At 36.8% G+C, this 14,320-nt stretch overlaps 1 protein-coding gene across 2 annotated transcripts in view; it reads left to right on the forward strand.

Moving 5' to 3' along the window:
- LOC117415713 (VPS10 domain-containing receptor SorCS1-like) overlaps positions 1-14,320 on the forward strand; it is a 127,867-nt gene that overhangs the window by 79,198 nt on the left and 34,349 nt on the right. For both annotated transcript variants that reach the window (XR_004546444.3, XM_034026417.3), the window contains exons 5-8: positions 3,400-3,473; positions 10,886-10,950; positions 12,633-12,751; positions 13,725-13,814. Coding sequence is in view for 1 of the 2 variants with exons in the window: in XM_034026417.3 (XP_033882308.3) it covers positions 3,400-3,473; positions 10,886-10,950; positions 12,633-12,751; positions 13,725-13,814 (348 nt within the window). In the remaining variant the exon portion in view is untranslated. The remainder of the gene's footprint in view (positions 1-3,399; positions 3,474-10,885; positions 10,951-12,632; positions 12,752-13,724; positions 13,815-14,320) is intronic.

Here is a 14,320-nt window from a genome sequence, read left to right on the forward strand (position 1 = left end):
TATTTTTTGGACTTGAGGACAGAAGCTGCATTTATGTTTGTTATTCTCCAACCTTGTCGTTTCGATTATTTTAATGTACATGTCACACCAATAGCAATAGTTATTAACAGCTGCAGCCATAGCATAATGGAAGTCAAGACTTGCTTCAGATATAAATTATTTGTTTTGCTCTGATCCCATCTGTTTGTAAACTGTAATCTGCATTCATTACAAGACAGGGAACTGTTTGCGCTTAAAATCCGCAATGCCAATTATATTAGTTCATGGAAATGTTTGACTGCATTTAACCTGTGAGTGAGTGTGATTCATTGCGATGGGGTTGTGGTGGCCTGTTTTTATTAGGGAAACAGTAAACTATTAACTGGCATACATTGACATTTCATCAGTATGTATTGCTGTGCATTTTTATTAAATGCTTTTACCTTAAAATATGAAAGGTACACGACTTGCAAAGCACCTGTACTGTTGAACTACACGACTCATACAGCGTAAAATGCATAAAATCCAGGGAAAAGCAAATGTCTTATATACTTATATAATAAAGAGGTTTTCATAAGCTGCCTTTTTATTGAAAGGGTATGAGAAAAAACATGATGCAAAACAATACAACTCCACCAGCAGATTGCCCTGGGATGTCTATTAAAAAAAAAAAAAACTTAGCCAAGAACAGCAGCTGCAGAATGTAACTGTTTTAGTTAATATTGAAGAGTAAACACAGGGAAATAAAGACAAGACCTACAAGAACACAGGTTGTGTTTCAGCACCTGGGACAGTGCATATTGCTTCTATTAATTGAAATACAGTATATTTTCCCATTGAATGAACACACATCATTTAGCACTGTATTGTTTTTATTATTAATACTGCACTATAATTAAGCACACTTTGATACAGATTCTCCCTAGAAGATGGACTTTAAAATGTTATTTGCTTGCACGTTTCCTTTTATAGTAAATACATGAATTAATAAATATTGGAAATCGGACTGAAGTCATATTTTTAAAAAAAGAAAGCTATCATATAAAAAATCAATGTACTATATGCCAATTTCAACAATAATCTAGCAATACAGTGTTATATAATGTTTACAATGTTGCAGTGAACTGTATAGCTACAGCCAACAGCCGAAGTATACTCTAATTGTTAAATCACATCAAAGGCAGATGCTGATTTAAATGCAAAGTGGTCAGTTTTAACCCAGTTTTACAGTATGCAATCCTTCTTGACTTTACTATTTAATGTTAATGCAGCTGATGAATATGACTAAGGGAAATAGCAATAATCTGATGGCACGTATTCAATATTTGCTGTTCTATATGTAAAACAGATTTGATCTGAAATCAATGATATCTTCTTTTTAATTCTGTAAGCCTGCCCATTACAGTGGGACTTTTTTTTTTCTTTACGTCAATGACAATCCTAACAAAGCCACTAGAAAAAGATTTAAACTGAGAAATATTACAGTGTCTACTTTTCTCATATCTTTTTAAAAATGGTATTGGTAGTCATTTAATGTACCTTATTAATTATAGTCACACAGCTTCTCCAACACACATGCACAAGCCAATAGACAAGAGCTAGGAGAAACTGTCACCGACGTATTTGTTGAGCAGTCAGCTTGACATTATAAAAGATAATTTCTAGTTTGCTTCAGGTTACTATCACCATAAAAGTTCAAATTGAAAGCAGAGAACAATAAAAGTAAAAATGAGGTTTTGAAATGAGAAAAAAATAGTTAAATGGACTCCCTGAAATTATGTAATGTCCCCAAGATTGTAAAAGACAATGTAACTAATGGGAGTTGTTAAGATGGCATACCAGCGGACCAGCATGCCATGCTAATGACTATAGCAATGAAGAGCAGGTTGAGCATCTTCCCTTAAAGTAAACTGGACCAGAGACTGCAGATAGCACTGTATGTTTAGGTCCAATAACAGCTGCTGAGAACACAGCGTTTTAGTAAAGGCCTTTAACTTTTAATTGGTAATAATAATATTGCAAAATTAAAATTTGAATCGATACAGTACCTTCTGGTCTGCATTCAACAGAAACCAGAGAGCCTGGATGACATCATTATTCAATCCATCACATCATGCTGGAAAAAAAAAAAAAACATGATGTCACAGCAGATTTTCATGCATAAAGAGATTTCTGTTCACCAGGGAGCCATGCTGAGGTAATAAATGATATCTAATGAATAATAAATAGATTTTATTACATTTAAAATATTTACAGTAATTCAGGGTACATCTGCTGCTGTCGAAAACAGCCTTAAAAAGATTGCAGGGAATATTCTAATTATGCATGTTCACATGAAAATTGATATCAACAGGCTCAAGCATTTTTCCAGATGTTTAGGCAGCTGCCTGGGCCTCTAGCCTCTCCCAGAGGAACAATGTTACCAACTCTTGATCACAATTTTTTTTTTTTTTGTAACTCCCTTATGTATTAACATTACATTACTGGCAAATCAAACCAGTACTTCAAGGATTACCTCCAGGTGTACTGCTTACTATTTGTTTGTTTTTTCTAACATGGCTGCATAAAGGACAACATGTTTCTATAGAAATTCTAAAACTATGATCCTGGAAAGGAAAACAATGTGTTGTAATAAGTTTCGTTTCTACCATGCACAGTGACTTATTTAAAATACATTAAATAACCAATGTAATTCTCTTTATTGACATTATGCTGGCAAAGTAGTGAGCAGTTTCTCATTTTTATTGTAAAATATTTTTGGCATTTTAGCATATTTTGGAATATGCTCCCAATCCATATTCATGCGTATTCATTTATTGCTAAATTTAACTGCAAGGTTTGCCTGTTCATTTTTTCTACCATACCATTATGGCTAATTGATTTAAAAGCTATTTCCAATCTGCAATGCTGCCTTTTTTCCCATAGAAAATAAACATAGTTTATTCGGCATCATTAAAGCACAATTTGTAAATAATAAAATCACTTCAAACCCTTATACCATTTTGAATTTGAAATTCCTGATCATTTCTTTTAACTGCCTTTTAGCTAAATGCACATCTGCTGTTGAATGCAAATTTCCCAGGCATTGGTTTAAATTTCTTCCGAAAGCCAGTAAGACCTTTCAACCCAGTTGGTTCACATCCATCAAAACAACAAAACCTCAACATTGTCATGATAACTAAAATAAGCTGAAACCTGGTGATAAAGTATTTGTAACCACCGAACAGTAGCGTCATTGCTTTAAGTCTTGCCAGGGAAAGGATTAGGGCTCTTCAGAGCAGTTGGGATATTTCAGTAAGCATTTAAAATGACATTTCATTCATGTTGGCAATGAGACATAAATATAATCCAAACTTCTGTTTACAAGCAATTGGGAAGCTAAGCTTTCTTTCTTTCTTTTTTCTATTTGTATTTTTTTAGTTGTACAGCTCTGTGGAATTTGGGAGGAGATGGCGGCTGGTCCATGAGAGAGTAGCCCCAAACAGATTCTTCTGGTAAGAGTCCACACTGTGGTGTATTTACAGATCTTTGAGTAGCCCCAAACAGATTCTTCTGGTAAGAGTTCACACTGTGGTGTATTTACAGATCTTTGAGTAGCCCCAAACAGATTCTTCTGGTAAGAGTTCACACTGTGGTGTATTTACAAGTCTTTGAGTAGCTCCAAACAGATTCTTCTGGTAAGTGTTCACACTGTGGTGTATTTACAGATCTTTGAGTAGCCCCAAACAGATTCTTCTGGTAAGAGTTCACACTGTGGTGTATTTACAGATCTTTGAGTAGCCCCAAACAGATTCTTCTGGTAAGAGTTCACACTGTGGTGTATTTACAGATCTTTGAGTAGCCCCAAACAGATTCTTCTGGTAAGAGTTCACACTGTGGTGTATTTACAGATCTTTGAGTAGCCCCAAACAGATTCTTCTGGTAAGAGTTCACACTGTTGTGTATTTACAGATCTTTGAGTAGCTCCAAACAGATTCTACTGGTAAGAGTTCACACTGTGGTGTATTTACAGATCTTTGAGTAGCTCCAAACAGATTCTTCTGATAAGAGTTCACACTGTGGTGTATTTACAGATCTTTGAGTAGCCCCAAACAGATTCTTCTGGTAAGAGTTCACACTGTGGTGTATTTACAGATATTTGAGTAGCTCCAAACAGATTCTTCTGGTAAGAGTTCACACTGTGGTGTATTTACAGATCTTTCTAAATGTCAAAATATGACATGTAGGATAATAGATAATTGAATACAAGCTTCTGTGAATTGTCACTCTTCTTTCTGAGTCTCTACAGAACTCCACTCTGAGGCCCTCACTGAACTGAACCCTTTCTTTGCTCTTTTTATAGTGTGGTGTCTCTCTCAGGTGGCCAACTGATTGATTGATCGGCTAATCCAGAACTACATTCCTAGCCGATCAATCAGTCAATCAAAAGACACCACACCAATCCAATTTAACTTAAACCATCTCATCTGGGTAATGGGTAGCCAACTTGTCTCAAGGCTGCTCCCCAGTGTTTGAGCCAAGGTGGTTGCCAGCTACAGCAACAGTACATGTATTTTCCCAGTATAAGGCCTCTGCCCTGTCACAGTAGGGAATATTTAGAAGAGTAGGCACAATTTTGTTCTCTTGATGTTTCTAGAGAACAGACAACGTCACAAGCACATCTATTTGTAATACCTTAATGACAAGACATTCATTATTTTGCACTTTATATCCAGACCTGCTGTAGATATCATCTTGGGTCTAGGGACAGAAATGTGACAGACACACTTTGATCATGGTGCTATAGTTACCACACGGCACCAAATAATAACTATTTTGGCAATACAGTAAATTATCAAAAAAAGCTTTAGTCAGGGTTTTTCTGGAAAAAAAAGGTTAGTTCGCCTTCTTTTCCCTTCTGACAGATTGTCCCAGCTACAGTTCAAAATCCAGAGAAACCTGTGCCTACAGGTACAACAAACATGCTCATTGTTTAATACATAATAGCTTGACATATCAATATATAGGTTATACTCACTTATGAAGCATAAACAGGTTAAACAAGCATAGACAGAAAAGAGTGTAGTACTTTGAGGCAATGCATGCGTGTATGGTCTAATATTGTGTATGTATACTGTAACTGTAAGTACCATGACTGTTATTGCTTCCATGTCCACAAGATGGAGGCAGTATTTATTTCCATTGTGCTGCTGCATTTCAGTTTTGTGTATCCTTACAGCAGCAAGAACAGATGTAATGCATAGAAAGCATGCTACTCGGAACAGTAGAACTCACTACAATAATGTAAAACATTTCAAGTGCTAAGATCAGATGGTGACGAGAACATACAGTGAATCTAAAGTTAATTTTCCACATTGTCTTACCAGTGCAAAAGAGAATTGTTTTTCCTGCAACTAAATAGTTTTTTCTTCCAAGTTACAGTACAATTAAATATGATTTAAATCCAGATTGGAAAGTTAAGCACTTGGGCACTTTAACTGTCTAAAGTTAGTATACTTTTCATGCTTGTCCAATATTTCATGTCCAAGGTAATATAACACCAGTTTGCTTGTTATTTCATGTTTGGGTCGCTTGTCTTTACCAAAGATTTTATTCCCACACTCCAAACCCATTCTTAACATACCTATAAATTCAGAGGTTGCTGACAGCCACATGCAACTGCAGAAGAGAAAACATACTGTACTATACAACTTCCTGTGCTTCAACTAGACCTAAACAATCAGGCTTGATACATGGCTTACCTGTCTGGTTCTCCCGTCCAATGCCCTGTTTTCCTGATGAATTACATACAGTAGTACAGGAGTCCTCTAGAAGTATTTTTAGATGTAAATCTCTGACAAGGCATTGGATGAACTACATTATTCTATCTTTGACGGAATCTCCATTTGTGAATTGGGTCAAAATAGCTTTAAGAAAGAGTGTATTGTTTGTTTTAAGCTTTTCTAAATTGCACTTTTATTTCTCACTGTATCATTGCCAAGGAAATGATTCTGTGAATGAAGTCTTTTTTAAAATATATTTGTATTTTTATTTTACAAGCACATGTCGTACTGTACTGTAGTCATCTTGATTGCAAAAAAAAAAAAAAAATCTACAGTGACAATATCCTACTCCAGATGACCCATGTTTGCAATTTTCTCCTGGACATAAATAGCTAAATATTAAATGTGTGGCTCACATACTGTTGCAAATATAACTTATTGTTTAACTTGTTTATACCTTTGTATATTACATCCTGTATTGCTTAAAGATGATTGGTTATGATACTGATATCCATTTCATGTATACAAACTAATATGTTCCCAGCCATAGATGTTTGGGATTTAGCACTCCTGTTGCACCTCAGCTTCAAGCTACAGAAAGGCGTTGTGCTAGATTACTGATTTACAACAGAGTGACACCACTCGGAATTAAAGGCTGGAAGGATAACTTTGGCCCTGTGATGTGGATAGCCTTGGTGTTCACTAAATCCATTTAAATTTCACTACAAATAATGTTTTATAGGTAATGAGTATGTGGCATTTATTGCATGTTCAAAGTAAAGCCACCGGTAAATACAATAGGCTTTAATACTTTCAGACATTTCTTCAAAGCTAAAACTTTTTCTTTCTTATTTTATACTACTTTGTATGTACATACTGTGTTGATGTACTGTATACTGCATGTCATGGTGTCACAAAGACGGCCGGAGTGGGTGGCGTCAGACCAGATGCAGGAAATAAACAGACAGAGAGGTGTGGTTTGGTGAAGCTGAGCGAATGCTTTCGCTCAGCATTTAATAAACAGAACAGAAAATAAAAGGTTTGAACAGACAAAACACAGGGCACGGCACTATACGCCAAAATAAATAGACGAACAAAACGGACTAGACAGACAAACAAACACGGTGAGCAGATACTCTAACTATTCACTTTTAGGATTCCATATTACCTCCGTCTCCAATCCCGTTCTCCACTCACCGAACACCCAACCCCGACTGAATGAAATGTGCATCTATATATACTGTTGTGCTGGGATTCAATTACTAATTAATTATTCACTTGAATCCCAGCACGTGAATTAATTCTGTGCAACCCCGTGCTCACATATTACATTTAACCAGCACGTGAAGTGATTTGTGCCCTCCTTGTGCCTAAATACAAATCCACCTTTTTAAATCACACGTGAAACACAGACCCGTTTATATCCCGTGTACCAATGACTATACACCAACATTAACACACGCACGCAACATACAACACATAATATGCACACAGGGGCGGGGCACATTGCCACACATGGTCATCAACGTTTTATCATACTGACAGCTGTAATTCTGAATTTCCAGCCGCGGCAGGGAATGTATGGTATTGACATGTGTTTTGTAGGATTTTTTTAAAATTATTTTTAGAAATTGATTAAAAATGCTGTTATAAGTTAAATTCAGCTTGAATCCTTGAAGTTGGCTGAAACATTTGATCACTGGCTGTACGTTTCAGATGGTTTGAGGCAACAAGAGGCCTTTTTATTATGTAACACGGACATATTTGGCTTCTTTTCTTCTCTTCTCTGTTGTGTTCTTGCTGCTTAGTTGGATGTCTCGGAGAGATTGAAGCTTTCAAAGGTAGTCATTTATAACATTTCTGCCTCTGCTTCTTAAAAATCTGTAGTTGAGCAATTTTGCAGGAACTGCCAAACTCGTAACAAGCAGCAGCAAGGGATCCCTGAGGGAAGCTGGTTTAGCACATGTGTAAGATTTATGACAAGGGATATGAGCTTCAGTGCTGAGGCTCTGGAAGCTGAACTCCCCAGTGGAAACTCCACCAGTAAAAGGGACAGAAGAACTGAACCATTACACTGCTGAACAGAGCAGGTGTGCAACTTTTATTATACAGCGAGGATGAAAAATGCAAGAACCCTTCACCTCCCAAACTGTTAATGCAATGAATACAATCTGAATAGGTTGATGACTGTTAGTGCCGCTTTTTAATCCACAGCTTGACAGCATAGAGATTGCGAGAGTATCATATCACCTCTCCCCCTGCCCCCATGTCATTACTGTATATACAGTAGGGTTTGTTAAATTATTTGTTATTTGTTCATTATTTAACAAATTAGGCATTGTGTAGAGAATAGTGGGAATGGCATTACTCAGATTAACATGTTACGTCTGATAGAATGAAATGTAGAAACTGGGTGTGGCAGTGTAACTAATTTTTTTTCAACTCTGTTTATTGGGTTTTGTAAAGAGCAAAATGAAGCAATAAGTAATACAATGTACATATAACAGGAGAATTGCCCACCTGCCCACCAACCAAAATTGAATTATAAACAATAACAAGACAGATACAGAAATAGAGTATATATATATATATATATATATATATATATATATATATATATATATATATATATATATATATATAAGGTAGTACAGTACAACCATGACTAGATAGTACACAACAGTTCAGCTAAGGTGGGGGCTGCGATTTCAGATTTTTGAAGTATGATAGAAAAGGCTAACAGGGTGCTAAAAGCAAGGGTATCAGATTGAAGTTTGGACATGGTCACATCTTGAGGTAAAATACCAAAGAGAGAGATCTCAGGAGAGGGCTTAAGGGTTGTTGTAGGACATCAGTAAATGTTTGAAAAATAGAACTCCAGAAAGTATGTACTCTTGGACATGTCCAAAACATGTGGACCAGGGAGGCCGGAGCCTGGTGGCATCGATCACAAGTTGGATCTATCTTAGGGTAGATTTTAGTCAATTTGGTTTTAGACATATGAAGCCTATGAAGAATCTTAAACTGCATTAGGCTGTGTCTTGCACAGATTGATGAGGAGGGCACGAGCAAGAACAGAGTCCCACTCCTCATCTGAGAAGACCAGTACAAGGTCCTCCTCCCACAGCATCCCAAATTTAGTAGAGTTCAATGTATTAATATTACCATAAATCTAAGACATACTTCCTTTAGAATTAGGGCTTGACACTATAATAGAATCAAGAGGGGATGTAGGAGGGATTGTCGGGATATTAACTGTCGTTTTTAAAAACAAACTATCGCACTTGAAGGTATCGACAAAAGTATTTTCTCGGCAGACCAAATTTTTGGGAGAGCTGTTCAAAGGAGGCAAAGATTCCCTGAATATATAAATCACTCCAAATTTTAATACTATTATGGTGCCAAGTCCGAAATGCCATGTCCGATAATTAAGGTGGGAATAAGTGGTTAGCATCAACAGGAGCTAGGATTGAAGACAACTGCAGACCAAAATGATTTCTAAACTGAGACCAAATCCGTAGAGAATGCCGAATGCCAGGGTTAGTAAAGCGAGGGGTGGAGAGAGGAAGGGTGGAGTAAAGAAGTGCAGGAAGTGAGTATGGTGCACAGGAAGATGTTTCAATATGTAACCAAGCTGGGAGATCTTTTTGAAGGTGAGAGTGCGGCCAGAAAGACAGGGTGCGAATGTTAGCAGCCCAGTAATACAGCCGAAAATTGGGCAAGGCCATACCTCCCAATGATTTAGGCCTTTGAAGGAAATCTTTGCGAATGTGTGGTGTTTTATAATATGGTTTCACTAAATTACCCTCTCTGTGTGTTGAAATCATGTTTCCAGTTCCCAATCCTATACAATAATTGAAGACAACACATCTTTGGATCTCTGATGACCTTCCTCCTTTAATGACCACTGCACTCCATGCTTCAGTTTTTATGACACCCTGCTACAGCATGTATGCTAATTGCTGTTGTGGTAACATGACTAAATGGTAATACATTCATTTAGTGAATCTTATCTCAAATGTATCTTGATATGATATGCTCAATGTTAAAAAAAAAAATAATTTCATGGGAACTTAATGGTAATGTAAAACTTCCTTGGGTCTATTTAAGTTATATTAGCAGAGGCAGATCTAAAACCCAGCTGTGGTTTACCCTCGGGGATGAGTTATTGTCCTATGTATCAACATTACTACATACAAATAGGTCAGCAAATCAATCGCCTTAGTTATTAAGCGACTCTACAATGAACCCAGAAAAAAATTAGCAACCAACAATTCAATAGCAGTCATGGATGACTTCAAGAATGGCAGTAAGACTTGGTGCATATCGGTTTGGTAATTAGGCCCACCTGAGCTTTTCTTCTCAATGATTTACCTAATTCCCTACTGAACTGTGGAAGACAGAATATACAGACACAGTTAACGACAAAAATGTTGCCGCCACATAGGCAGTACATTTCTTTTTTTTTAATATATAACTTGAGCAGTCTAATAGAGCAGATCACAGCAATCGCTGAGTAGCAGGAGAGGAACAGTTACTATCCTGTCTTAAATCAGTTTGAACCCCTTGAAACAATGCAGTTGGGATTTCTCTTACACTATCAGTTGACGTAGCTGTACGTTTTATATCTATAGGCAGTTGCAGCAAACTGTTGCATTTGGTTTCCATGATTTTTTCAGTGTTTGCAAAAAGATTTTAATCTGAATGAAAACATAACCCCCTTGCCCTGCTCCAAATAGAATGTTCTTTTTTCTTTTGGCAGTATGTGATGAATACATACCAGGTGTTGTATGTTATTACCTTTGCCTTTCCCTTACTGCTCGGTAAATCTGACTAAACACAGTAAGTAAGTCAAATCATTTCCACTAGGAGATGTACTTAATATTGAACATTCTCCAATCCACACATAAACCATTTTTCCACCGTTATTGACAATTGTATTTTTTACAGAAATGATTTCATAAATGGCCCTAAAAGAAGTTGATCATCATGGCAGGAATAAACTCCATTAGGCAACCAAAATACAAACAGAATCCTCCAGGATGCTGTTTTTTGAGTGTACGAGAAAGCTTTCATGCTTATGTCGTAGGTTTCTGGATGCTTTCTAAATCTAATTATTCTCCATGCTCTTTTGTGTCATCTAGGTCTGTATTGGATTTAGATAAGGAGCCTGATCTCATTCACCTGGAGACAAGTGTTGCAGAAGGACGTAAGTGATCTCATCTCGGATATTCTAAGTAATAGGAATGCTGTAATGCATCTTCATTTCTGACATTATAAAAAGCTGATTATCTGATTCCCTTTCTCAGGTATTGTCAAGCAGGTTGAATAAATGACAGGAGAAAGATTACTTGAGGTAGTTTAGATTGCTAAAAAAGTATTCATTGAATCCTGTATTAAAGACAATCTATCTGGTAGGACTGCCCTGTTTATGGTAATCCCTTTATATACAAATTACAGTATGTATGTGTATATATCTATATATATATATATATATATATATATATATATATATATATATATATATATATATATATATATATATATATATATGTAAAAACGGAAGATCTGCAAGTTATTATACAGGTCAGATGCAGTTCTGTATGGAAAAACCCAAAATTGACAACATTATCAAATAATATGATTAATAGGCACTGTCTTTCTTGTAAGGAGTTACATCCTGTTGAAAAAAGATATTATTTTTATTGCAAAATCAACTACCCATGTTTGAAAGCCCCAAACTTTTCATGATTCTATAGAACACCTAATAATAAAATAACGAGCAACTGTAATAAAGTGAGCATTTATAGGCTAGATATACCCCTCAGGAAGAGCTGACACTTAGGGACAGGGGTACCTAGAAAAGCACCAAGCGACAAAATAATGAAAGGGCAGCAAAGTGTATGACCATGGTGCACATAACAATACGGTTCCATTGTGGGAGCTCCACTCTTTTATAAACAGAAGCTGCAGTGAGGAAGCGGAGCTGTCAAGCTTGCTGAGTTTTAGTAGTTTTGGCTGGAAGTAGTGTGAGACCATTCATCATCATTTAGCTGCGGCTTTGAGCACTCCACTGTCTTTGGAATACCAACCAGCAGCCGGGGCTGTCATTCAGACTGACCTTAGCAAAGATTGGGACTTCACCTGCACAGCAAGCTCTGTCTGACTGTGCTCCACTTTGCTGATTCATTGCAGAACTGGAAACTGCCTGTGAAAGTAACGCTCAGCTCAGTCTGGGATATGCTTGCTGAGCTACACTGAGATTTGAAAACCACTGCAGCAGTTAGCTTTCTCTCAGCACCAAAGACCTGTTTGATTTCTCTTGGTAACACCATTACGTTCTTGTGGCTTACATTGTGTACCCATTTGTGATATACTGTAGGGGTGTTGATTGGTCATTATTTGGTCCTGCTATTTAATTTTGTATTACATGCGTTTCAATCTCAGTGATTTGAGACGTCTTGGAGCTGAGCCACCACCATTTTATGAATTTGTAGTGGACACCATACATATTTTCAGACCCATTAAAAAATCGAAGCACTACTTAAAATCCTGTTTGGTCCCTGTTTCTATGTCTCTGGACTCATTTCTTGGCCTGTGAGTTGGTTATCGAGCAGAATGACAGAGCTTCTCCATGTCAAGGTACTGTAAGCGTTTGCCTGCCTGCTTTGTCAGAACATGATTATTGATCAGCTGCCTCGTAATGGAACAAGACAGGCAGTTAGCCGGAAACAACATTCAAGGTTTGCAGTCTTCATATCAGGCTTTGGCCAACGGTGTCTTTCTGATCTATTGATGTTCACTGACAGTTTTGTGATGTAATTAATACAAGTGTCTGATTGAATGTCAATGAAATCATAGGTTGCACGATGCTTCATTTATCTTCTGCAGACGCTCAATATATCACCTGCAAGCTTCAAAACTGTACCGAGGCCAACAAAGGCAGGCCATTTCCAGGCTATATTGACCCCAATTCCCTGGTTGTTCAGGATGAGTATGTGTTTGTTCAGGTATGTAATTACAAGGTATTTGTTGATGAAAGAATCCTGTGACTTAGAACAACCTATATTCAAGTACAGCGTGATGCCCAGGCCTTGTTTATCAAGGTTTATCCTGCGTTGGCCTCCTGGGGCAGTTAAGGTTAATCCAGTTGAGCTGAGATGTCAGGTTGGCTAATACTGGTATTGTAATGATTGAAAAATGTAATAAGTACTGCTGAGCAAGCAGTAGGTGAACATTCAATAATGAGAATGTGGTTTTGCGCAAAGGAATATGACATATATTTTAGATTAATTTATTTATCTGTTTATTTTTACAACTAAGTGATGGATTCAAAAAAAAAAAAAAACAGTTTGACTTTCTGACCCGTAACATTTCCCTGTTTTCATTATAAAACAAACTTGCAAAAACTTTGGTGGTACCATTTGCTGCTATTTTTTAAGACACATACTAAAGTAATTATGACAGTAGAATTATGTATACTACCGTAAACTGGGGATACTTTGGATGTTGTTCAACTGTACACCAAAATGAAAAAATAGGTTATCAGAATTGCATTCCTTTTTTTTTGTTCACTTTTGCAAATTACAATGTGGAAGCAATTCATCCACCCAGCAGTTAGAAACATCTTAAATCTTAAAATCTAAACCTCCACCAGCAAGTGTTTTAAGGGATTCTTTTTTTTTGGTCCAATGTTGACATTTTTAAGAATAAAAGTGGATTTTTATGTCTCCACGAAGCCTTGGAATATTGGAAAGTAGTTTTTTTTTTATTAAAAAAAAATGAAGACAGAAAGTCAAATGACGTTATTGACACTATTTGGTACCCCACATCCATACCTATAAATATATTGCATAGTTTTTAAATATTACACTTATTACAAAAAATGTGTCATAACTGCCCAGTGTTACTTTATATATATGTGTCTTCCTCTAGTTTGATGAAGGGAAAATCAAACCTCATATTTTTGCTTTTGAATTGCAGGTGACTACTGGAGGTAGGCCAGTTTATTATGTATCTTATAGGAGAGAAGGCTTTTCACAGATGAAGCTACCAAAGTACACTTTGCCAAAGGTAATATTGGCCATGGATATTCTCTCTGACTTCAGCAAAAGAGCCCATCTGTGGTTACAAACATACCTGGGATTCAAATGAAGAATCGTTTATGTGTATAAATATTATTATTACATACTTGCCATCCAGTATTAGATGTTAGGAGTGGGATTCCCTTAAATATTTGGGGGGTTGCACGATTCTACAAAAGCTGATACTGGGGAATATGGCAATTTGCAAAGATCCTGCATGTGTTCTTTGTTTCCAGCTGGGCTGACACGGAGAATAAAGGTAAGGAAGATACAGTACGTTTCCCAAAGCCCCCAAGAGCATGACCCCAACACCCCCATTAGCATGACCAGTTCAGTGGGACAGGTGCAAATGAGATGCTTCTCGACATTATAAACAAATCTATCAGGAAGGAAAACAGCCATCCACAAATTCTGTCCCCAGACCATTTTTATGAATGCAGCTTTTATACCTTGTATTCTCTACTGGGTTTTTAGTGCACAATTTCTTACACTGAG

This window comes from Acipenser ruthenus, chromosome 7 (genome assembly GCF_902713425.1).
Source record: "Acipenser ruthenus chromosome 7, fAciRut3.2 maternal haplotype, whole genome shotgun sequence".
In the NCBI taxonomy this organism is placed as follows: Eukaryota; Metazoa; Chordata; class Actinopteri; order Acipenseriformes; family Acipenseridae; genus Acipenser; species Acipenser ruthenus.